This window comes from Oryctolagus cuniculus, chromosome 10 (genome assembly GCF_051225735.1).
Source record: "Oryctolagus cuniculus isolate XC-2025 breed Fujian yellow rabbit chromosome 10, ASM5122573v1, whole genome shotgun sequence".
NCBI classification, from domain to species: domain Eukaryota; kingdom Metazoa; phylum Chordata; class Mammalia; order Lagomorpha; family Leporidae; genus Oryctolagus; species Oryctolagus cuniculus.
In genome coordinates, this window is record NC_142876.1 from 86,305,234 (window position 1) to 86,329,555 (window position 24,322).

General features: G+C 48.1%; 1 protein-coding gene and 1 long non-coding RNA gene across 54 annotated transcripts in view; one reads left to right on the top strand and one right to left on the bottom strand.

The window, feature by feature from the left end:
• LOC103349250 (uncharacterized) overlaps positions 1-24,322 on the bottom strand; it is a 603,064-nt gene that overhangs the window by 577,327 nt on the left and 1,415 nt on the right. The window lies entirely within an intron of this gene.
• Positions 22,446-24,322, top strand: part of ADAMTS9 (ADAM metallopeptidase with thrombospondin type 1 motif 9) — a 173,427-nt gene continuing 171,550 nt past the window's right edge. For all 4 annotated transcript variants that reach the window (XM_002713292.6, XM_008260887.5, XM_008260886.5 and 1 more), the window contains exons 1-2: positions 22,446-22,960; positions 23,587-23,978. In XM_002713292.6, coding sequence (XP_002713338.6) covers positions 22,846-22,960; positions 23,587-23,978 — 507 coding nt within the window. In that variant the 5' untranslated portion in view covers positions 22,446-22,845. The remainder of the gene's footprint in view (positions 22,961-23,586; positions 23,979-24,322) is intronic.

Sequence of the window (24,322 nt, forward strand, 5' to 3'; positions counted from 1 at the left end):
GAATTACCTTATAAGTATATCTATTTGGGCCAGCGCCGCGGCTCACTAGGCTAATCCTTCACCTTGCGGCGCCGGCACACCAGGTTCTAGTCCCGGTCGGGGCGCCGGATTCTGTCCCGGTTGCCCCTCTTCCAGGCCAGCCCTCTGCTGTGGCCCTGGAGTGCAGTGGAGGATGGCCCAAGTACTTGGGCCCTGTATCCGCATGGGAGACCAGGAGAAGCACCTGGCTCCCGGCTTCGGATCAGCGCGGTGCGCCAGCCGCAGCGCGCCGGCCGCAGCGCGCCGGCCGCAGTGGCCATTGGAGGGTGAACCAACGGTAAAGGAAGACCTTTCTCTCTGTCTCTCTCTCTCACCATCCACTCTGCTCGTCAAAAAAAAAAAAAAAAAAAAAAAGTATATCTATTTGTCTGTGGGCAAGTGTTTGTGTGAGTGTGTCTAAGTCCAGTTTCTGGAGTATTGTATTGTGTTCAAGGATTTAAAGAATGTTTTTCTTAATAATATCAAGAAAATAAAGAGAGAAAAAAAAAGAGTGAAAGAAAAAAGGAAAAATTAGGTAACTTGTATGAGTCTGGTCGTTATTAAACGGTGCAAAACCAGATCGTACATCTCTTGTTTCTGGTTTTCTTTCAGAGTCTCCCTTGTCTGTTTAAATGTTTAGAAATTTTTAAAGATTAAGGGCCAGGGAAAGAATGAGGGCTAAAAAACCCCACAGCAAGGCTACCTCCAATCCTACAACAGCTGATTTACCATGGGCTGAATTCCAGTAAGGAAGGGAGAATGCCTCCGACCAGCGCGAGCTAAGCCGTTAAGCCCTGGAGGTGATGTTACCCATTTCCTCTTTAGCAATACACAATGAAAATATGTTTAGGGATGGCCACGGATTTTCCAGAGATGAGGTCATCTACAACCTGATGGATCCAAACTTCAAAGTCTCAGTTATCTGCCTTTATTTAACCAGTGAATTCTTTCATTTTTTTTCTGTAAAAAGCTAATTTCATGTGCTTTGAACAAACCTTTTAAAAAATGCAGCCACCCTAGTGTGCACATTATAATAATATCGCTTCATGAATGTTCAAGAAGTGAGCACATCCTTAAAATCAACACTCACATCAAGGAAGGGAACATGGCCAGCATTTCAGAAGACCCCATTTTCCCCCTGCAGACACAGTGCCCCAAAACGGACCATTTCTTGACCTTACCAATTAATTTTGTCCATTTTGTAATGTTATCTAAGTGGAAAACACAAGATGCATGTACTTGGTTCTGTGTCTGGTTCCTTCTCTCAGCGTTTTATACTATTCACAAATGATCTGATTCTTCTCTTTCTTTTTGTGTGGCTTCCTTTGTCCCATGAATATTTACTGAGCAGCTCCTGTGTGCCAAGTGCCGTGCCAGTCACTGGGGACACAATGCTCCCCCTGGAACCCACACAAAGGGAGGTGATCTTCTATCAGGGAACAGCTGAGGATGTGAAAGTCATTGCTTTCCAAGAGTACAGCTGTGCACAAAGACATGGGCTAAAGTGAACTTCAGCCTCACCTCCCTGCTGTGTTGAGAGACAGGGGCCCGCAAAAGAACAATCTCAGTTACTACTACCTTCCAGCACAGCCCTGTGACTGAGTAACTGGGATGTGTTTGCCAGGCAGGGCTCTCAGTGAAGGAAGCAACCTGCACTGTTGAAATGCTATTTTCTTTAAAAAAAAAAAAAAAGATTTATTTACATGAAAAGCAGAGTGACAGAGAGAGGGAGAGACAGAGAGAAAGAGGGATCTTCCATCTCCTGGTTCACTCCTACATGGCCCCCGTGGCTGGGACTGGACCAGGCTGACACCAGGAGCCTGGAACTCCAGTAGGACATTCCACGTGGGTTGGGGCCGTCTTTCTTAGGTGCAACAGCAAGGAGCTGGATCAAAGGCAGAGCAGCTGGGACTCGAACCTGCACTCGGATATGCAATGCCAGCCTGGCAAGACAGCAGCTTGACCTGTTGTTCCACGTCAGCCCCTGAAATGCTATTTTAAACTCGCTTGTCTTGCAGGAAAATTTACCAAAAAGTAATAGCTAAGCCATACAGGTTTGTTTTTCCTCATTCTTCCTTTGAACCACAGCTTGTTGTCCTTCTCTTAGTTTAGCAAATGGGTTGGGAGATACAACCATGTGATCAGTGCCAAATCTTAAATTAACCCAGAAATCAGAAAGGAGTGTGGACAGCATTATTTCAGGACCCCCTGCAAAGTAAAAAATTTTAATTCATGCATATGCTAGCTTTACAGTTGATAGTAATGATTGAAATTTATAGATAACTTTAAAGAATTCACATTAGTATCATACTCAGGTATCTAAATGTGCACAATTGTCCTAAAGCCTTAATGATTTTAAGAGCCCTGCAGATAGACCTATAGTTCCTTTTGTCCATCGAGTAAAAACATAACTTCCTTCTCCTTTTCTCCACATAGAAATTTGCAGTGTGTTCTTCCACATCTTTTTGTATGTTGATGTACAAATACCAGAGTTAACTGTTTTTTTTTTTTTTTTTTTTTTTTTTTTGACAGGCAGAGTGGACAGTGAGAGAGAGAGACAGAGAGAGAAAGGTCTTCCTTTTGCCGTTGGTTCACCCTCCAATGGCCGCCGCTGCAGCCGGCGCACCGCGCTGATCCGATGGCAGGAGCCAGGATCCAGGTGCTTTTCCTGGTCTCCCATGGGGTGCAGGGCCCAAGCACCTGGGCCATCCTCCACTGCACTCCCTGGCCATAGCAGAGAGCTGGCCTGGAAGAGGGGCAACCGGGACAGAATCCGGCGCCCCAACCGGGACTAGAACCCGGTGTGCCGGCGCCGCAAGGTGGAGGATTAGCCTATTGAGCCACGGCGCCGGCCAGAGTTAACTGTTTTTTGCATAGTGGTACCATGTTGCAACTCATACTTTTTGAGATCTGGTCAGCTGATGTCTCTGATTGAGTCTTTTGAGCTGCCATGTAACGTTGTGCCATGTGAAGATAGCATTTTATGTATGTTGTAGCCATTCTTCCACTGAGGATACAGAGGCTATAGCCTTCCATTGTCATGGATAATACTTCAATGAGCAGCCTTGACACAAGTCCCTGTGCACATAAGCAAGTGTCTCTCTGGGCACACATCCAGAAGTGCCTAGATGTTGCGTCTCTGGCCATGTGTGCTGCAGCATCAGAAAACCCGAGACTGGTGATTTATAAAGAATAAAAATTTATTTCTCATAGTTCTGGAGGCTGGAAGTTCAAAGTCAAGGGACCTGCATCTGGTGAGAGCCTTCTGCTTGCATCCTCCCATGCTGGAGAGAGAGAAAAAGAGAACGGACAGCCCCAGGCCTTCTGCAACTGACATCATAGTCTACTCTCCAAGGCCCCACCTCTTGACACTGTCCCACTGAGGATTAAGTTTGCAGCACATTCTTTTTGGGGGCACATTCACAGCACAGCACTCATAGCACCATGCAACACTTCATTACAATAACACCTTGGCCTTTGCTACCAGGGAAGCTGTTGACTGCGTATGTCTTGCTTGTGTCTGTGTATCCAGAACTCAGCACAGAGCCTGTCACCTGATACCTGTTCCCGTGACACAAGGCTCTCATCCGTTTAGCTCTTTGCTCTTCTATTTCCTGGTTGGATCCTCCTTGCCCAGTGGTCATTTAAAAGGCAGATGTTCTATGGTCTTGGTTCTTGGTCTCCTCTTGTTTCTCTGAAGTGTCCCCACCGGTCAGCGGTTCTCATTCTGAGCTGTGCATTCGACTCAGCTGAGAAGCTTTTGAAAATTGCCAATGCCTAGAGCGTCTGCCTTCCCGGTGTGCAGTGAAGTGTATCCATGTTGTGCTATTTTGTCCTCAAGACTCCCCAGTCACACCAATGTGATGCCTGAATGCAGAACATTTGTCCTAGGCCAGTGCTTGCCCAAGTAGTGTGTGTTTTTCAGAATTGCTAGGAGTGTTAATTCTTGCTTCTCCAGTGCCCATCTGCTTTCCTCCCTCACTCAACTTTTCCCCCTTAGTCTTCCCATCCTAGTGAACGGCATCAATATCCTCCACGCTGACGGAGGCAAAACCCTGGAATTTGTCTTAAAAATATTTTCAAATAAGTACTACAGGAGCAGGGGCTCAGCCTACAGTTAAAACTCCAGTTAAGATACTCGTTCCACATTGGAGTACTTGGGTTTGATTCCTAGCTCCAGCCTGTGGCTCCAGCTTCCTGCTAATGCAGACCTTGGGTGGCAGCAATGATGATTCAAGTAGTTGGTCCTTGCCACCCATGTGTAAGACCCAGATGAAATTCCTGGACCCCCATTTTGACTTGGTTCAGTCCCAGTTGTTGTCAACATTTGGGGAGTCTCTCTCCCCCCTCCTCCTCCCTACTCTCCGCTCTCTCCCTCTCCCTCCCTCTCCCTTCCTTCCTTCCTTCCTCCTCTTCTCTTCTTCCCTCTTATTGCTTTTCCAATAAGTAAGTAAATGGTTAAATAACTTTTAGGGGATGCAAGTTACAATATCAGAATATCAGTTCAGGCCCTAAGTGCTCTACTTATGATCCAGCTTCCCGCTAGTGCAGCTGGAGAGGCAGCAGAAGATGCCCCAAGTAATTGGGTCCCTACCACTGACTTAGGAGACCTGGATAGAGTTTCAGACTCCTGGCTGCAGTGTGGCCCACCACTGGCTGTTGCGAATATTTGGGGAGTGAACCAGCCAATGGAAGTGCTCTCTCCTCTCTGTCACTCTGCTTTTCAAATAAATAAATAATTCTGCAAAAAATAGTTGAAATGTAATATGTTCAAGTGGCTTAAAACTCAGGAGGTATAAGAAGGTGAACAACACAAGTCTACCTTCCACCCTGATCCTCTGGTTTGAACAGAAGTGCACCCCCCACAGAATTCCCATGTTGCAGCTCAAACCCTCAGTGGGACTATGTATGAGACGGCACCTTTTAGGAGGTACTAAGAGTAAGTGAGATCTTAAAGGTGGGGCCCTATCCCCATGGCTAGTGGCCTCACAAGAAAATAGAGGAAAAGACACGTGAGAGTGAAGGGACAAAGTGGCCACAGCACGCAAGCAGACCCTTCAGGACAAACCCCCCGTGCCAGCACTTTGAATGGCAATTCCAACCTCCAGAACTGCAAGAGAATACATTGCTGTTGTTTGAGCCATCTGGGCTGTGCGGTGTTATGCTGGCAGCCTGGTTAATGTTGTGTGTCCACTTGACCAGGCCATGAGGTACCCAGGTATTTGCTCACACTGATGTCATTGTGGGTGTGTCTGTGAGAGCTTTGGCAGATGAGACAGGTGAACATTTCCATCGGTAGGTAGAGTCAGACAGGTTGCCCTTCCTAATTGGGGTAGGCCCTATCCGGTCAGGCCTGAATTAAGCAAAAAGACCAACTCTCCTCCAGTAAGAAAGAATTTTCCCCACCTGACACCCTTCAGACTTGCACTGAAATGTTGGTTCTGTTCTTCCTGGGTCTTGAGCTCACCAGCTTTGACACGGGAATGACGCAGTCGGCCCTCCTGGGTCTCCACTTGACAACTCACCCAGATTTGGAGACTTTCCTATCTTCATAATCACGAGCCTATTTCTTATGAAAAACCAGTCTTTCATTCTCTCTCTCCAATATATATGTCTACATATGTACATATAGATTCACTTATATGCATACAAATATATATATATATATACACATATACATCAAGGGTACTTAAAAAATGTCATGGAAAAATGAAACATAAGAGGATTTTGGTGCAAGGAAATTTCAAAATCCTTGTACAGTTTTTTTTCATGATATGCATTTACCATGAGCTTTATATATATCTACATACACACATACACACACATGCATGCTTGTACGCTGTCTCTGTTTCTCTCCCACGCACACACACACACATACACACACAGGTTCTTTTCCTTTGGAAAACACTGAATAATACATAGCCTTAGCACACTAATACATATCCCATTTTCCCAGCCCCCCATCTTCCTCTCACTGTTACCACTGTGCTTAGATTCTGACATATCATGTCAGAGCTTTTTTTTTTTTAAAGATTTATTTATTTGAAAGCTGGAGGTGAGAGAGAGTGAGAAAGAGAAATATTTCATTTGTTGGTTGACTCGCCAAATGCCTGCAATGGCCACAACTGAGCCAGGCTGAGTCTGGGAGCCCAGAACTCCATCTGGGTCTCCTCTGTGGGTGGCAGGGACCCAAGTACATGTGCCAACACCTGCTGCCTCCCAGGAGCATTAGCAAGAAGCTGGATCAGAAGTGTAGGAGCCAGGACTCAAACCCATAATTCAGTATGGAATGAGGGCATCCAGAAATGCAGCTTAAACTGCTGCCACACAGTGTCCACCCTTCAGAGTTTATTTAGAATATGTAAGCAAATAGGAATATGTACTACTAGCAATTTTTCTCATTTTACACACACACACGCACACACACACACATGCACAGTCATTCCTTTCACATATGCACTGAATCTCATTGTATGTATTTTTATTAAGTTTATATTTTCCCTATTTGTAACTTTTTGCCATTAGAAATTATACTACAGGGGCTGGCATTGTGATGTGGCAGGTTAAGCTACCACCTGCAATGCCAGCACCCCATATGGGCACCAGTTCAAGTCCCGGCTGCTCTACTTCCAATCCAGCTCCTTGCTATGGTCTGGAAAAAGCAGTGGGAGATGGCCCAAGTGTCTGGGCCTCTGTCTCCCACTTGGGAGACCAAGATGAAACCTCCTGGCTCGTGGCTTCAGTGTGGCCCAGTGCTGGCCATGGCAGCCATCTGGGGAGTGAAGCAGTGGAGGAAAGTTCTCTCTCTCTCTCTCTCTCTCTGTCCCTTCCTCTTTCTTTGTAACTCTGACATTCAAAGTTAAATAAATCTTTAAAAAAGAGAGAAACAATACTGCAATAAAGAATCTTATCCATGTCATCTTCTACATCTTCTACATACATGTTGGCTTATATGACATAAAATAGGGACTACTAGGCCAAAGAGTATATGATTTATGCAGTTTAGATATATATTATCAAATGGCCCTTTTAGGAGTTATATCAGTTTGCACACTCAACAGCAGTGTGTAAGAGCTCCTCAAAGCCTTTGTCATTGACTCTGTTTATCAAACGTGAAATTCTCATGATCTTTTAGCAGAAAAACTGATATCGGCAGATTTTGTTGTTATTGTTGTTAATGACAGAACTCCTACGAGAGCAACTTGATCAAAACTACAAATCATACTCTTTGGCCTTGCGTTCCTTGTTTTATGCCAGGTAAGACTGCATTTGTGGAAAATGACATGGACAAGATTCTTCATTGGTATAGTTTTGATTTGAAGTTTTCTTTCTGATGAACACATTCAAGTCTCTTCACAAGAGGGTGTCATTTCTCTTTCCTCTCTTGTGGGCTGTCTACTGCTATTTCCTGTAGGTTTCTCTTGTGGATGGAAAGAGATCTTGGTGGACGAGCTGAAACCATTTTTTCCCCATTTTGTCATTTCATTTTGGTGTTGCTACTGTCTGAATGTGGCCCCCAAAATGCATGTGTAAGACTCTTAATCCCCAAGGTCACCACACTGGGAGGTGCAGCCCAAAGAAAGGGGATGAGCTTATGAGCAAGAAGCGAACAAATGAATTAATGCTGTTATTTTGGGAATGGGTTCATTATTGTGTAAAGCAGGACTGTGTTTCTTGTAAGAGAAGCTCAGCCTACATTCTCTCTCTGTCTTTCCACCACGTTACGGCACCAGAGTGCACTCAGCAGATGCCTCCTGGACTGTTATCCAACACGTGTCTGTGTATTATAAACAACCTAGGCGATGGCAGTCTATTACAGTGGCACGAATATGGAATAACGTGAAGTTTCTTATCACAGAATTCATTTCTGTTGGTTTTATAATGAGGTGAAATTGATAGTTAATTTTTCTTTTAAGATTATGGATTCTGAGTCCTAATTAGGAGGCCTTCCTTATGCCACAGATCCTAGGTACTTATTTCCTTCTATTTATTTCTGGACATTCAACTCTTGGTCAGTTTGATATGGATCAAGTATATATTTATAGGGTCCGGCACTGCAGGTGATGGCTTTATCCGCTATGCCACAGTGCTGGCAGCCCATATGAGTGCTGGTTCGAGTCCTGGCTGTTCCACTTCTGATCCAGCTCTCTGCTGTGGCCTGGGAAAGCATAGAAGATGGCCCAAGTCCTTGGGTCCCTGAACCCGCATGGGAGACCTAGAGGAAGCTCCTGCCTCCTGGCTTCGGATTGGCGCAGCTCTAGCCATTGCGGGCAGTGGGGAGTGAACCATTGGATGGAAGACCTCTCTCAATCTCTCTCTGCCTCTCCTTCTCTCTGTGTGTAACACTGCCTTTCAAATAAATAAATAAATCTTTTATAAAAGTCTATGTTTACAGTCAAATCCGGAACTAGACTTTTGGCACAGCAATTAAGACACTGCTGAGACGCCTGCATCTCCTATTGGAGCACTTAGCTCCAAGTTCCGCCTCTGCTTCGGATACCAGCTTCCTGCTATTGCACACTGCGGAAGGCAATGGGTAACGGAAATCTGGATTGAGTTCCCAGCTTTTGGCTTCAGCCTAGTCCCCCAACGCCACCCCACATTGTTGCAGGCATTAGCCGGAATGAACCAAAGGTTGAGAGATTTCTTTCTACCTGTCTCTGTCTCTATCTCTTTCTACCTTTCAAATAAAATGGAAAAAAAAAAAACCAAAAATTTTTAAAAGGGAAGTGTGAAGTATAGACTTGATTTTATTATTATGTTTTGTGTATCTTTTTCTGATGATTTCTGTGTCACTTCTATTGTCACAGTTGGCCTTGACCTTGCCAGTTAGTTTGATAAACCATCCCTATCAGAAACTAAAACCTCACAGATATGTGTATGGATCATCTAGTCTCTTCCACTGGGTTTTCTGTTTATTCACAATCTGGTATCACCTTATTTATGTACTAAGGCTTTATATCCTATTTGTTTAAAGGTTTATTTAATTATTTGAAAGGCAGAAATAGAGAGGAGAGAGGGAGAGAGAAAAATATTTTTTTTTCTTTTTTTAAGATTTATTTACTAGAAAGAGTTACACAGAGAGAGAAGGAGAGACAGAGAGAGAGGGAGGTCTTCCATTCTCTGGTTCACTCCCCAATTGGCCACAATGGCCGGAGCTGTGCCGATCTGAAGCCAGGAGCCAGGAGCTTCTTCTGGGTCTCCCATGCAGGTGCAGGGGCCCAAGTACTTGGGCCATCTTCTACTGCTTTCCCAGGCCATAGCAGAGAGCTGGTTTGGAAGTGGAGTAGCCGGAACTCGAACCAGTGTCCATATGGGATGCTGGCACTGCAGGCGGTGGCTTCACCCACTACACCATAGCGCTGGCCCCAGAAAGAGAGATATTTTCCATCTACTGGTTCACTCCCCAAATGGCTGCAATGAGTGGGGCTTGGATAAGCCAAAGCCAGGAGCCAGGAGCTTGTTCCAGGGCTCCCATGTGGAGTTTCTTCCAAGGCTGCCACGTGAGTGCAGAGGCCCAAGCATTTAGGGTCCTTCCACTACTTTCCCCAGGCACATTCGCAGGGACCTGGATCAGAAGTAGAGCAGCCAGGACTTGAACCAGTGTCCAGTTGGGATGTTGGCACTGCAGGCAGGAGGCTTAACCTGCTGTGCCATAGCATCGGCTCCCCATATTCTATTTTAATATGTTATTAACACTCATGTCTCTGCATTTCTCTTCACTTTTAAAGATTTCTGAGCTGTGCTTGATTGTCTTCCTAGACAGATCTTCAGATCACTGTCTCATTCAGACAGAACAAAAATAACACATTATTGCTGTTTCTCTTTGAATGTCAATCATTTTTATAAGCTATTTTAGGGAGAGCAGTCCCTAAGAATATAGTGTCTTTCCATTTACTCACACCTTCTCTGGGATCTTCATTATGGTTGTGAAGTGTTGCTCACACACACCATGGAGTATACACATTCCCTGCTATTTCTGTTCACAGAGGATTGTCTAGGGGAATTAGCTGGTTGCTATTTACCTACATAAAAGAACAATTTCTGCATGATAATTTTGGAACTTATTCTCTATGCCCCCTCTCTCATTCCCACCATAGTGCCTTTTGCCATGTCCTGTTGATTCATTGTGTTCAATTCTCACCAGTTCCACTCACATCAGCCTAGTTCAAGCCACTTGGATTTCTTGCGTGAACAACACTATTGTAGCCTAGGCTCCATGGGCTGCACAGCAGCCAGAGTGACCATATAAACACAGACTGTCTTGCTGTTCCCTTGCCTGAAATTGTTCTGAGGTGCCATGGTTTCAACCCACTGGGCCCCTCAGAAACTCATATTACCATTTGATTGCCACTGTGGTGGTGTTGAGAGGTGGCGCGATTAAGGGGTGATATGGATATTAATAGGGATTAAATTCTGCTCTCGGGACACTGGGTTAGTTACCACAAGGGCAGGCTGTTACCAGGCCACTCCTTCTATTTTGTGTCTTTTGCATGCACCCCTGGCCCTCCCACTTCTCCATCGCATTGTGACACAGTCTGAGCCTGTCATCAGATGTAACCACCTGCTCTTGGACTTGCAGCCTTCACAACCAGGAGCTAAGCAAGCTTCTCGCCTTTCTAAATTACCAGTCGCGGGTATCCTGTTACAGCAACAGAAAGTGGACTGAGGCACATGGCTTTGCCCTACACTTAAGAGGAAAACACAAACCTCTCACCTAAAGACCTTGCCCTGCCATTCTCTCTGCCAGGAATATTTATCTTCTCCATCTTCAAGGGGCTGGCGATCTTCTAGGCTACTGTTTGCCTGGCACTGCTCCAGGAGGACTGAATCCGCTCCATCTCCCTATAATCTCTTTCACAATGCTGAGAATGATGTTTAATTATATGTTTGTTCAGGTATTCAGTTATTTTGCGTGTCTCCTTCCCACTAGATTGTGAACTTCTCTAGTACCTGCACAATGCATAGCACTTAGTTGTTCAGTGAATATTTTCATTGAATGAATGAACAGATGTCTTCTCTTTATATAGACTGGGATCGGGAAAGCTTACGTAATTTCTCCTTGCTTCTCAGCTATTGTTCTTCACCCATGGTTATCATATATCAAGTGCTAAAGTTTCCCTCTAAATCCTGAGCTGTCCTCAATGGCCTGATGTGGCCATCATAAATCCTTTTGTAGTATTTCTTCCCATAGACACAAAATATATAAGGTTATTTTCTAATAATGAAACACAGATCAAATGTTACAGAGCAGGCTGAAGTTATACATAATTTATGATAAAAATATTCCCCAAAGATGAAGATTCCATCAAATATTTATTTTATTTATATATTGTCTATTTCAAAACAAAAATATCATTTTTCTCATTAAAAAAGTAAGACATTCTTCTTGTAAAAGTGATCAAACAGTAAGGAAACGGATGGGACAGAAATGTACAAAGTATAAAAGATCACAATTCGCAGGCCCAGAGAGAACCACTGGTTACAACCAGGTGTAATGCCATCTTTCTAGACTTGTGCACTCTGTATATCATATTCCAATGCTGCCTGGGATTTAGTTGTTGCTTTCATTTTATTTTTACTGCACTAGGACCCAGTCAGACAAACAACACGTCCACATATCTACTGAAGAACCTTAAAAATCAAACCAAGATGGAGTGACCTAAGCCAATACCATTAAAAATAAGAAGTTACCTTTGCCCCAAATAAAATTAAAGTTTAAAAATTATAGCCCTAAACTTTTTCCCCCAAAGGTAAAATTAGGTGCAGCTATAAAAATAAGGGACCCTATGCTTAGCTAGCTGCGACACTTGTGCCTGGCTGTGCTAAGACCTAACCCAGTTTGTATGCCTCCTAATAGTCAAATAACGGTGTGGGAAGCGGGACGCCGCTCTCCCACCAGGGGAACAAAGGGAGCGAGACATCATCCCCCTCAGGGTGAACAAGATGGCACTGGCAGGGAAAGGAACTGCTAAAGAAGTAAACAACAAAATAGGCCGGTGCCGCGGCTCACTAGGCTAATCCTCCGCCTAGCGGCGCCGGCACACCAGGTTCTAGTCCCGGTTGGGGCACCGGATTCTGTCCCGGTTGCCCCTCTTCCAGGCCAGCTCTCTGCTGTGGCCAGGGAAGTGCAGTGGAGGATGGCCCAGGTGCTTGGGCCCTGCACCCCATGGGAGACCAGCAAAAGCACCTGGCTCCTGGCTCCTGCCATCGGATCAGCGCGGTGCGCCGGCCGCAGCGCGCCAGCCGCGGCGGCCATTGGAGGGTGAACCAACGGCAAAGGAAGACCTTTCTCTCTGTCTCTCTCTCTCACTGTCCACTCTGCCTGTCAAAAAAAAAAAAAAAAAAAAAAAAAAGAAGTAAACAACAAAATGGCGACGAGGTGCATGGCCTCCCATGTGATCCCGTAGCTGATTGGATAGAAGATGCATGCCCTTCACATGATCAGCTCGCGGATTGGACTGCTGTGTGCATGGACTCCATAGTGCTTTTGATTGGTCGCTATGGGTATATAAACCGTGTGGCTTAGTGCTGGGGGCGCTCTCTGGACTCCCGAGTTCAGGAGGCCCGTCTGCGCAGACGCCGAATAAATCCTCTTGCTTTTGCATCAGCTGGTCTGGACTCTGAGTCTTTGGGGTGTGCCTCTCGACGTGTTAGCATCCTCACTCTGAGGGTCTAACACTACATGCTCAACATCTGGCTCTTCCTTCATTTTTTAAAACAATTACCTAGTATTTCACTCACTTACTGTCTCTTGCTGGTTCCCTTCCCTTTTCCTTGGTCAGTGATAAGGATCTTGACTTTGGTCACTTTTCAGTTTCTGAGCCCTTTGACACCACTGGACACAGGCACCAAAGCAGCTAAGCAGAGATGGACTCATTTCTCTACCTCAACCTTTGTTTATTTTTTTAAAAGATAGACCCATCTATCTATTTTAAAGGCAGAGAAATGGAGAGAGGGAGAGAGATGTTTTCCATCTCTTGTTCATTTCTCAAATGTTCTCAACAGCCAAGGCTGGACCAAGCCAAAACCTGGACCCTGAACTCCATTTGGGTCTCCCACATGGGTACTAGGGAAGTAAGTACTTGGGCCATTGTCTGCTGTCTCCCAGGGCCATTAGCAGGAAGCCAGTTCAGGAGTGGAGGAGCCAGGACCTGAACTGACATTCTGATATGGACTGTGGGCATCCTAAGTGGAGACTTAACCCTCTGTGCCAAAACATCCACCTCTCAACCCCCCTTTTTTTTTTCACCCAGAAGGCACTATAGAAGCAAGATAAGTTCAACAAGGTATAGATTCATGTTCAGAATTAATAAGTCAGTTACTCAGTTCTAAGAAGTTCTGATTCAAAACATCTACACGGGTCAATCCAGGCGTCACTGCCAACAGAGTGAAGCTGCCCATGAGGACAAGACACCTCCCCGCTGTTGCTTCTCATACCTGCACCTCTTGCACAGAGCCCAACGGTAGCTGAAGCTTATTCCACTTATCTTGCCGTGAATGTCACCAACATGTACCCTCAGACCTGTTCTGAGGGACACAAACTCAAAAAGCTGCAAGACCAATTGTTCTGCCAGCATCTGATAGGGCCTTGACAAGGCATTAATTGCCAGGCTTACATTTCAGGAAGCAACTTACTTTGTGTTCTTGGTGCCAATTCCTACAAAGGCAGGGCGTAGTGAACACACCGTCTACAACTGGCACTGAACTGATGTCGCATAATCTCATTACCAGGTCAAGTCGCTACATGGGACATGGTGGCATTCTTGCACATTTCCAATTTGATGCACATTTGTTTGGAAAACAAAGGTTTTCTTCTCTGTCCCTGGTCCCTCCCCCTTGTCCTTCATAGTCATGGAAGCTGAGAGGACTTGGAAAGCCTCTGTTAGCCCCCAAAGGAGCTCGCTAAGGGGAATGCACATTCGGCACTACTTTCCCAGTGACCGGGCTGGCCTCCCAGCCTCCTGCTATTTTATAGCAAGGACCACAGCCCAGCTTGAACAATACAAAGACACCGGGCCAAAATGAGGGCAGCAGGGGTTTATAGGAGAGGTTGTCACAATGAGACCGCTGAAGACGACCAGGGCCCCTGGGGGCCAGCCCTGTAGTTAGGTCAATGAGTAGCTTGGGGTGCTGGAAAGACATTTTCTCCTCCTCAACCCCAGTTGGCCTGACGTTCACAATCCACGTTTGTGACTGCCTCCCTAAAACACATCCCCTATCCGTGCGCTCACCCCAGGGATCCTAATAGCTGAACGTCTGCTAATGCCTAGATTTCCACTCTTTGAAATTATATTCCCCCCCCCGCCTTTTTTTTTTTTTTTTTTTTTTTTTGACAGGCAGAGTTAGACAGTGAGAAAGACAGACAGAGAGGAGAAAGGTCTTCTTCTGTTGGTTCACCCCCCAAATGGCTGCTACGGCAGGTGCGCTGCACCAATCCGAAGCCAGGAGCCAGGTGCTTCCTCCTGGTCTCCCATGTGGGTTCAGGGCTCAAGGATTTGGGCCATCCTCCACTGCCTTTCCTTTCCGGGCCACAGCAGAGAGCTGGACTAGAAGAGGAGCAACCAGGACAAAACCAGCGCCCCAACCGGGACTAGAACCCGGGGTGCCGGCGCTGCAGGCGGAGGATTAGCCTAGTGAGCCGAAGTGCCGGCCTGAAATCATATCCTAACTTAAGCATCACAGCGGACACAAACGAAGTTTGGTAAAACATAACACAGATGACAGTCAACATAACAGAGTGGTTTAGGAGTGCAAGCAAGCTCTAAAAGCAAACAGCCTGTCTCAAAGTCCTCACCACTCACCCACTTACTACCTCTGTAACCTTGGAGGAGTTACCTCACTCCTCAGTGCCTTCATGGGTTGTCAGGCAGATGGAATATGGTATTATCCATGGCGCATGCGGGCAGGCATTATAATAAACACCGTTAGGACAGACAACCTATTAAGCATCATCTGGCAGAGGTATCTACTTAAAAAATTACCTTTTTGCAGGGATAAAATTGTGAACCACATAAAAGTAGTTTGTTTTCAGTCTGATATTCAGATGGTAATTATGTGTTGGCTGTTTAAAAAAATTCTGTCAGGGAGGGGGAACCCCAATGCTTGCAAAAATGTCATACTGGACTTTTGTGAATTGTTTATTTAAGCAGACTGTAAGGAAGAGGGAGTAAATCTGTTCTAATATTTCTTTTTTTAAAATTTTTTAAATTTTTTTTATTTTTCAAAAAGCAGGCAGGAGCTAACAGCATGGCTGAGTATTTAACAATGCAGAGTTAAGGAAACAGAAGTACATTCAGGGCTTTTGTTTGCTTTTGCAGGCCCAGAAAGGCCCATGTATGGGGTGCAGCAGTGCAGTGGAAACTGAGGAAGCAGCACTGGGCTGCTGGGGTCCTGCTCAGTCTGGAGTCGGAGAGAACCCTTTTTATCCAGCAGGTAGGTTCCAGCCATACTGCTGAATCGAACCTTTAGAGATCACTTCCTGGATGGCACACACTGAGCCAGGAGTTTCACTGATAAGACCAATTGTTTAACATGATCCCTTCTGCCCTGTTTTTGGAAAGATTACCTATTTGTTTATTTGAAAGGCAGAGTGACAGAGAGGAAAGACAGAGGTCTTCCATCTGCTGGTTCACTCCCCAAAGAGCAACAGCATCCAAGACAGGCAAAGACTATGGAAACTGCCCGCAGCCTGGGTCTGAGTTACTTGCTGTCTCGGAGCAGCTAAGGAGTGCCGCCAGGTGCAGTTACTCATGGTGCTGGGCCAGCCTTTCGAGGAAGCCTTGTTCTGGAAATTTCTGCATTCACATAAGAGGAGTCACAGCGATTCAGAACAGAGCAGCACTCACCTCTCCCCCAAGTGTACTGCTGTTGTGAAACACCGAAATCACCGCAATCATCCCTGGTGTGTGCATGAGAAAGAATGATTTTGATAAATCACTGGCTCTGAAAACTAGGACCAAATTAGTGTCGAAAATTAACTCCCTCAAGAAATCTTATGATGGACCTATGGGGGTGCTTTCAAAAGTTCATGGAAAATGGAATTAAAAGCATAAGTTTATTTTTATGCAAACAACATTTCTGCTGCAAACTTTTTCCCATACATGGAAAATGTATGCTATGAAAAAACAAACCATTGCATGAATTCCTAATATTTTTTTTGCACCAAAGAAAAAAAAGTCTTTAACTCCATTTTCCATGAACTTTGTGAAGTACTCTCAGTGATGAAGAAGTCAGAATTGACCTTTGCCTTTATGTCGCTTACAATTTAGCAAAGGACCAAAGGCAACAGTAGCAAGTATAAGCAGACAGGGCAAGTCCTGGGCTCAGGAGCACACAGCACTCCAATGCGCCTCAGAATACTGTTATCAGCTTGCGTAATGGCCTATCTCTTAACAGCTGTGTTATGTCAAATGTGTACTTTAGAAAATAATGAAACACACTTGCACACACTGTGTTGCTCTCTAAATTGCCTTCAATTTGAGAGTGGTTTGGATCTGAACTTGAAATTTCAGTACTTTTTTGTTGTTTTTTAAAACATGTTTATTGGCCGGCACTGCGGCTCAATAGGCTAATCCTCCGCCTGCTGCGCCGGCACCCCAGGTTCTAGTCCCGGTCAGGGTGCCAGATTCTGTCCCGGTTGCTCCTCTTCCGGTCCAGCTCTCTGCTATGGCCTGGGAGTGCAGTGGAGGATGGCCCAAGTGCTTGGGCCCTGCACCCACATGGGAGACCAGGAGAAGCACCTGGCTCCTGGCTTCGGATCAGCACAGTGCACCGGCCGCAGCAGCCATTGGGGGGTGAACCAACGGAAAAGGAAGACCTTTCTCTCTGTCTCTCTCTCTCACTGTCCACTCTGCCTGTCAAAAAAAAATAATAAAATAAAATAAATAAAACATGTTTATTTATTAAGGATGGAGTGATGGCAAAGGGGGAGGGGGGGAAAGAATATCTTTCATCCTCTGATTCACTGCCCAAATGCCAGCAACAGCTAGGCCTATGCCAGGCTGAAGCCAGGAGCCCAGAACTCTTTCTATGAGTCCTACATGGGTGGCAGAGACTCAAGTACTTGAGCAGTCACCTGAGGCTTTCTAGGTGCATGCATTAGCAGAAAGTTGGATCAGAAGCAGCGTAGCCAGGCTCAAACCTGGCACTGAGATATGGGATGCAGGTGTCCCAAGCAGTGGCTTAACACCCTGGACCACAGCATCCACCCCAAGCCCAGTACTTCTTTTTAAAGAGTTATTTATTTATTTGAAAGAGCTATATAGAGAGAGGGACGGGGGTGGGGGGGGGGAGGGAGAGAGAAAGAGGGAGAGAGCTTCCATCTGCTGGTTCATTCCCCAGATGGCTGCAACAGCCAGTGCTGAGCCAGGCCGAAACCAGGAGCTTCATCCAGGTCTCACACATGCATGGCAGGGGCCTAAACACTTGCGCCATCTTTTGCCTTCCCTGGGCCATTAGCAAGCAGGGAGCTGTATCCAAAGTGGATCAGCCAGGACACAAATAGGCTCCCATATCAGATGCAAGAGTCACAAGCAGTGGCTTTAGCTTTTACGCCACAACGCTGGCCCCTAAATTTGTTCCTTCTGAATTTGTAGTTATGACATACAGTGTCAGGTCTGAAAGTCTCATCCTATAGGATAACAAAGGGAGCAGAATAAAGATTTGCAGTCCTAAGGATAGAGTCCCAAAGCTAGTATGAGTGGGTTTCATATGGTGCTCTACAGCCTAGGCAACAGTTTTCAGAATGGTCTTCTAGAATGACCAGTAAGCAAGGAACACCTGGGGGTGAGCAGGCTGAAGACTGGGTCAGTTAGTAGAACTGCCATCAGCAAGTCATGTCCTTATTAGATCAAGCCACCTCAAAAACTGGAATGATGACTTTCTGAGCAAGCTCAAGAGAAGCCACTTAGAACTTCAAATTCAGCATTACAAGAAAAACACTGTTCTTTTAGACTAAATGATCCAGACAATTAGGTGAGGGTCTTTATGTTACTATGCTGCTCTCATTCATGAGGAGACAAAGTCAGGAGGTGAACCAACTCCCATTCAAGTCCCAAGGCAGCCCTAGCACGAGTAAGACTCAAATGGCAGGACTGCTATCAGGACTCGACACTTAGCACAAAGTGGGAATTCCAGGAAGAGACTCTGATGTTGTTGTCTGTAAGGATGGAAGTTACTTTCTCCATGTGATGCTTTGCTTGAAGTCAACTGTTGCAAGACTTAAAAGAAAAAAAATACACCCAGGGGTCCCTTGCCCACCTGGTGAGACAAGATGAAGCAGATGCCTGCCACTCACATTCTACAAACAAGGCACTGCCTCGGAGAGCCTGCTGCTCAAGGCACACAGCTCAGCCACAGCCCATCCATTCTCTGCTTGATGCGTCCCTACCCAGAGCCCAGTGCTACCTGGGACCAGGGGCTTATCTGTTCCTGGCATCACCCGCTGCTGGCCGCTCAGGATACTGTGCACCTGAACTCTGGCTCTTGGTCCCTCCTGTCCTTTGGGTGTGGGTTTTCCCTTTCTGTGGAAATAGATGGCTTTGCTTCCAGTCTTTCCGTTTTCCAACACTGCCATTTGCATTTCCATTGACCAGATTATCTCTCCCGAGTGACCCATGCGAATCACCACTCCCCTGAGAGCCAGTTTTCATGAATCAAAGATTTCCACTTAACTCACAGGAACATTCAATCCCAGGAAAGCCCTAGGAGAAAAAGTGGGCCAAACTCCCTCGCCTGAAATTTCCACTGGGTGACCCCAGAAAGCTCTACAGGGGACAATTTATATAAAAATCCACTTTTCCCCCCTAGACTCAGGTAAGTCTATATGTCTATTTATAGACTCACCCTCCAAACTGTGGTTTTTTTAATATACATAAGAAAGTAGCCTTTTTAACACAGCCGGATCAAAGCAGAAGGTTGTTATTTATTCATTAACTCTTCTGTAAGCAGTACCTTTTCTAGGTACTAAGGAAAAAGTTAGGAAATATCAGTGAAATTCTGAGATGAATGCCATTTTTTAGTTGTATGTTTGTTTGAAGATTTTTGTATTTGGGGGCCAGCGCCATGGCTCACTTGGTTAATCCTCTGCCTGTGGCACCGGCATCCCATATAGGTGCAGGGTTCTAGTCCTGGTTGCTCCTCTTCCAGTCCAGCTCTCTGCTGTGGCCTGGGAGGGCAGTGGAAGATGGCCCAAGTGCTTGGGCCCTGCACCCACATGGGAGACCAGGAAGAAGCACCTGGCTCCTGGCTTTGGATCAGCGCAGCGCTGGCCGTAGCAACCATTTGGGGAATGAACCAATGGAAGGAAGACCTTAAAAAAAAAAGATTTATGTATTTGAAAGACAGTTACAGAGAAAGAGAAAGGGAGAGACAGAGAAAAGCCAGGAGCCTCGAACCCCACTCAGGTTTCCTATGTGGGTAGCAGGAGCCCAAACACTTGGGCCATCCTCCACTGCCTTCCTAGGCACATTAGCAGGGAGCTGGATCTGAAGTGGAGCAGCGGGGACTTGAACTTACGCCCATATGAGATATAGGCCTCACAGGTGAAGGTTTAACCCACTGTGCCACAACACTGGCCCCTAAGATGAATACTATTTAATATTCAGCATTAGAAAAAGAAGCTAGAGAGACAGAATAGAAAAATGAGGCAGTTATCCCCAAAACTAAACCCTCCAAAACCTAATAGCACATTTAATCATCCATGTATTCAATGGAATGAAACTTGACGAACATTTCTCACTTACTAGTTGGGTGACCATGAGCAAATTACTTTACCTTTTTATGCCTCAGTATCTTTAATTATAAAATAAAATTACCGAGGGGCCAGTGCTGTGGTGTAGTGGGTAAAGCCACGACCTACAATGCCTGCATCCTACATGGGCTCCAATTCATGTCCTGGCTGCTCCATTTCCAATCCACTGCTGTGCTACAGTGTGGGCCCCAGTTTTACCTTTTTTTTTTTTTTTTTTTTTTTTTTACAAGCAGAGTGGACAGTGAGAGAGAGAGAGAGAGACAGAGAGAAAGGTCTTCCTTTTGCCGTTGGTTCATCCTCCAATGGCCGCCGCGGCCAACGCACTGCGGCCGGAACACTGCGCTGATCCGATGGCAGGAGCCAGGTACTTATCCTGGTCTCCCATGGGGTGCAGGGCCCAAGCACCTGGGCCATCCTCCACTGCCCTCCCTGGCCACAGCAGAGAGCTGGCCTGGAAGAGGGGCAACCGGGACAGAATCCGGCGCCCCAACTGGGACTAGAACCCGGTGTGCCGTCGCCGCAAGGCGGAGGATTAGCCTAGTGAGCCGTGGCGCTGGCCCTTTACCATCTTTTTAAAAAATATTTATTTATCTGTTTGAAAGTCAGTGTTGGGGGGAGGGAATCCTTCATCCACTGGTTCACTCCCCAGGTGGCTCCCACAGCTAATGCTGGGCCAAGGTAAATCCTGGAGCCAGGGGCCAGGAGCTCTGTCTGGGTCTCCCTCAAGGCTGCAGAAGCCCCAAACACTTAGGCCACCTTCTGCTCTTTTCCCAGGCGCAGTACCAGGAGGCAGATCTAAAGTGGATCAGCCGAGACTCCAACCAACGCCCATGGCAGTGCCAGGCAGCAGCTTTACCCCTGTTTTAGCTTTTGTTTTTTTAACATTTATTTATTTGCCATTGTCTATCCATCCAAAGTCCCAGTAACAGAGTTAAGACAACCGCAACACGAGTGCAACTGTGTTAACAACTTTCTAGGTAGGTTCCAGTCTTTTTTTTTTTTTTTTAAGATTTTTATTTATTTATTTGACAGGTAGAGTTGCAGACAGTGAGAGGGAGAGACAGAGAGAAAGGTCTTCCTTCCATTGGTTCACTACTGAAATGGCCACAACAGCCGGAGCTACGCAGATCCAAAGCCCAGAGCCAAGAGCAGGGGGCCAAGCACTTGGGCCATCCTCCACTGCCTTCCCAGGTCACAGCAGAGAGCTGGACTGGAAGAGGAGCAACCGGCACCAGAACCCGGCACCCATATGGGATGCCAGCGCCGCAGGCAGAGGATTAACCTAATGCGCCACTGCGCCGGACCCAGGTAGGTTCCAGTCTTAACCAAATTGCTTTTCCCTCTGCCAGGAGAAAGGTACGCATTCATTTTCCAGAATAACTGGAACTTGTAGCAGATCGCTATGTAGCCCCTAGTGCTGGCAATCTGATATTTTTAGTGCTGAGCTCTAGCCGACCACCCAACAGAAAACCCTGATTCTAGGACATGGAGGGAGGAGGTGTGTGTGTGTGTGTGTGTGTGTGTATCCTATCTTTAACCGAAATCACCATTTCCTTTCTCTTGAAATTGAATACATTCCACTCTTTCTGAGAGCTGGCAAAGGAAAAGGTGTCACACGCGCGCGCGCACACACACATCTTCTCTCTCCAGCTAAATTTTGACTTTCAAATGTGCATCCGCAATCGGTAGGTGTAGCTCAGAGTGGCTGCTCCGCGCCGCCCCAGGCATCTCTCCCTGGCTGGAAGCAAGCGGAAGCGATTGAGAAATCCCTTCAGGGACTGGGGCTTCCCCAAGGGATCGACAACTTCGCACTCTGTCCCTCCCTCCCCCCGCCCTTCTCGAAACCACCGAGGAGTCAGGGGGTTGCCGAGGTTCCCGCCCCCTCTCGCTGCCCAGCGCGGTTCTTAACCTTTTTTGGGCCGGGGACCTCCAGAAAGCGAAGGACCCTCTCCGGGTGGAGTCAGAGCATGGGGGGGGGGGGGGAGGGAGAAGCACAACTTGAAATTCCTGCGAAACTTGCACGAGACCGTGGATTTGAAACACACCCCTGAAGTGTAGGATTAAGAACTGGGTCTCTACAACTCTCGATTCGGGGCGATTAAATCGAGAGCGGAGCTCAGGTGCCAAATCCCGTCCCGAGTGCGAGAGGGCAGGGCGGGCAGCGCTTCGGCGCGGGGCCACTTTCACTTGTAAGAAACCAAAGGCGCAGGGCTGGGGGAAAGCGCCAGGAAACGAGGGAAAGGAAGGGCAGAAAAGGAGGAGAGAGCCCAGCAGGAGGGGAGAGGGAAAGGCAAGCGGGGAGACTCGGGATGGCGAAGAGGAGGAGGAGGAAAGCAGAATTGGGAAGGAAGGAGACGAGCGGAGAAGGCAGGGGCGAGGGGCTGGGTGCTGCGCGCCGGAAAGGGGCGCGCTTTTGGCGTTCCATCCCCGGGCGGCCAGTCGCCGCAAACTCCAGCTCGGAGGGGCGGCGGGGACGCGACCCTCTGCCCCTGCGCTGCTGGCGCCTTGGGCCTCGGCCTCTAGCAGCCGGCTGGGGCCTCGGGCGGCGAGTGCCGCACGGGCCGGCCAAGGAGGGGACACGGTCTGGAAGGAGGCGGTGCCCGCTGCCTCGCTTTCTCCTCCCCTCTCCTCCTCCTAGAGGCGTGCACCCGGGGTATTCGAGCGGCGGAGGACCCGCGGCCCCCCCGCCCCCGCCCCCCAGCCCCCCATTCAAGAAGCCGCTCCGCTATCCCGGCCAGCACAGGGCGCCCGGCGCGCCTCGGAGCGCACGTTCCGCGCTTCTCCTGCCCGCTCGCTGGACATTATGCGGCCGAGCAGCCGAGCCCCAGTCCTCCTCCTCCTCCTCCGGCTCCTCCTGCAGCCCGAGCGGCTCAGCTCTCGGCAGGCGGCAGCGTTGCTCAGCCGAGCGCACACGGGACCCTCGCGGCGAGACCTCAGCGACTCCTAAAGTCAAAAGTTGGCGGCGGGCGCCGGGCTCCGCGCGCTCTCCACGGCCGCTGCCTCGCGTCGCCGCCACAGCCAAGGCGGGCAGGAGGGAGGGGGGTGAGGGTGGCGGGGGAGGGGTGGGGAGCACCATGCAGTTTGTATCCTGGGCCACACTGCTAACGCTCCTGGTGCGGGACCTGGCCGAGATGGGGAGCCCCGACGCCGCAGCGACCGTGCGCAAGGACAGGCTGCACCCGAGGCAAGGTAACGAGGCTGCGGCCCCAGCGACCCCGCCGCCCGCACTGCCACCTCCCCCGCTCTCGCTCCCAGGCGGGGTACCCCGTGGCGAAGGCCTCTCTCTCTCTCTCTCTCTCTCTCTCTCTCTCTCTCTCTCTCTCTCTCTTTCCTAGAAAGAATTACCTCCGGCTTTGAAGCCTCTCCCTTCTTTGGGTCATCCCCAGCCAATGACTAGGGAGAGACCGTGGAAAAGAATTGAGGCGAGCCCCCTCGCTCCTCGCTTTTCAGCCTGATCTTTCGCCTTCCCCACCCCCACACTCGCTGCCGAGTTACTTGGGGGCGCCAGATAGCGGCACTTTTTTTTTTAATTGGGGATATTGACCGGGATCTGACATTATCGTAAGATTTCTGATCTGTTCCTTATCTGACACATCATGGTCTATCTCCAGCGCTTAGCACGGTTCTTGGCTCCTACGGGGACATAGTAGGTGCCCAGCAAACATTTGTCCACTGATTAAAGGTGACGGGATTGATGGACTTGAAGGGGCTGGAAAATAAATCAGGACAAAGTGCCCCCACCCCCAATCTTCCTTAAGTTAAAACTTCGGATGGGAGGAATGAATGATCGATTCCTATACCTCTTCTCTCCGCAGCGAAATTATTAGAGACCCTGAGCGAATACGAAATCGCGTCTCCCATCCGAGTGAACGCTCTCGGAGAACCCTTTCCCACGAACGTGCACTTCAAAAGGCGGCGACGGAGCATTAACTCTGCCTCTGATCCCTGGCCTGCCTTCGCCTCCTCCTCTACCTCCTCCCAGGCGCATTACCGCCTGTCCGCCTTCGGCCAGCAGTTTCTATTTAATCTCACCGCCCAAGCCGGATTTATCGCTCCGCTCTTCACTGTCACCCTCCTCGGGGTACCCGGGGTGAACCAGACTAAATTTTATTCCGAAGACGAAGCCGAACTCAAGCACTGTTTCTACGAAGGCCATGTCAATACCAAGTCCGAGCACACGGCGGTCATCAGCCTCTGCTCCGGAATGGTAAGTGGGCGCGCCCCCTCCTCCGGAGCGTCCCCGCCGGCTTCGTAAAGACCTGGAGCCCTCTCACTGTGCCCAGAGGCTCTGCGCGGGCGATACGTGCCCCCTGGAGAATTATTCGCGCGGCCTGCGGTTTGCAGGCTACCTCTGCGGGCGCCCTTAAACCTCCCCGGGGGCTTCTGGACGTTTCGGAGCTTTCTGGGGTCTGGTGTGCGTTGCCCACCGCTGCGAGGGGGGCTGGCAGTCGGTTTCTGAACTCGCAAAAAGTTGCTGGAGTTGGCGCTTCCTTGCAGCAAACTTGGCCGCCCCGGAGCGGTGCAGCTGAGCGCAGGACGCACCCGATTCCT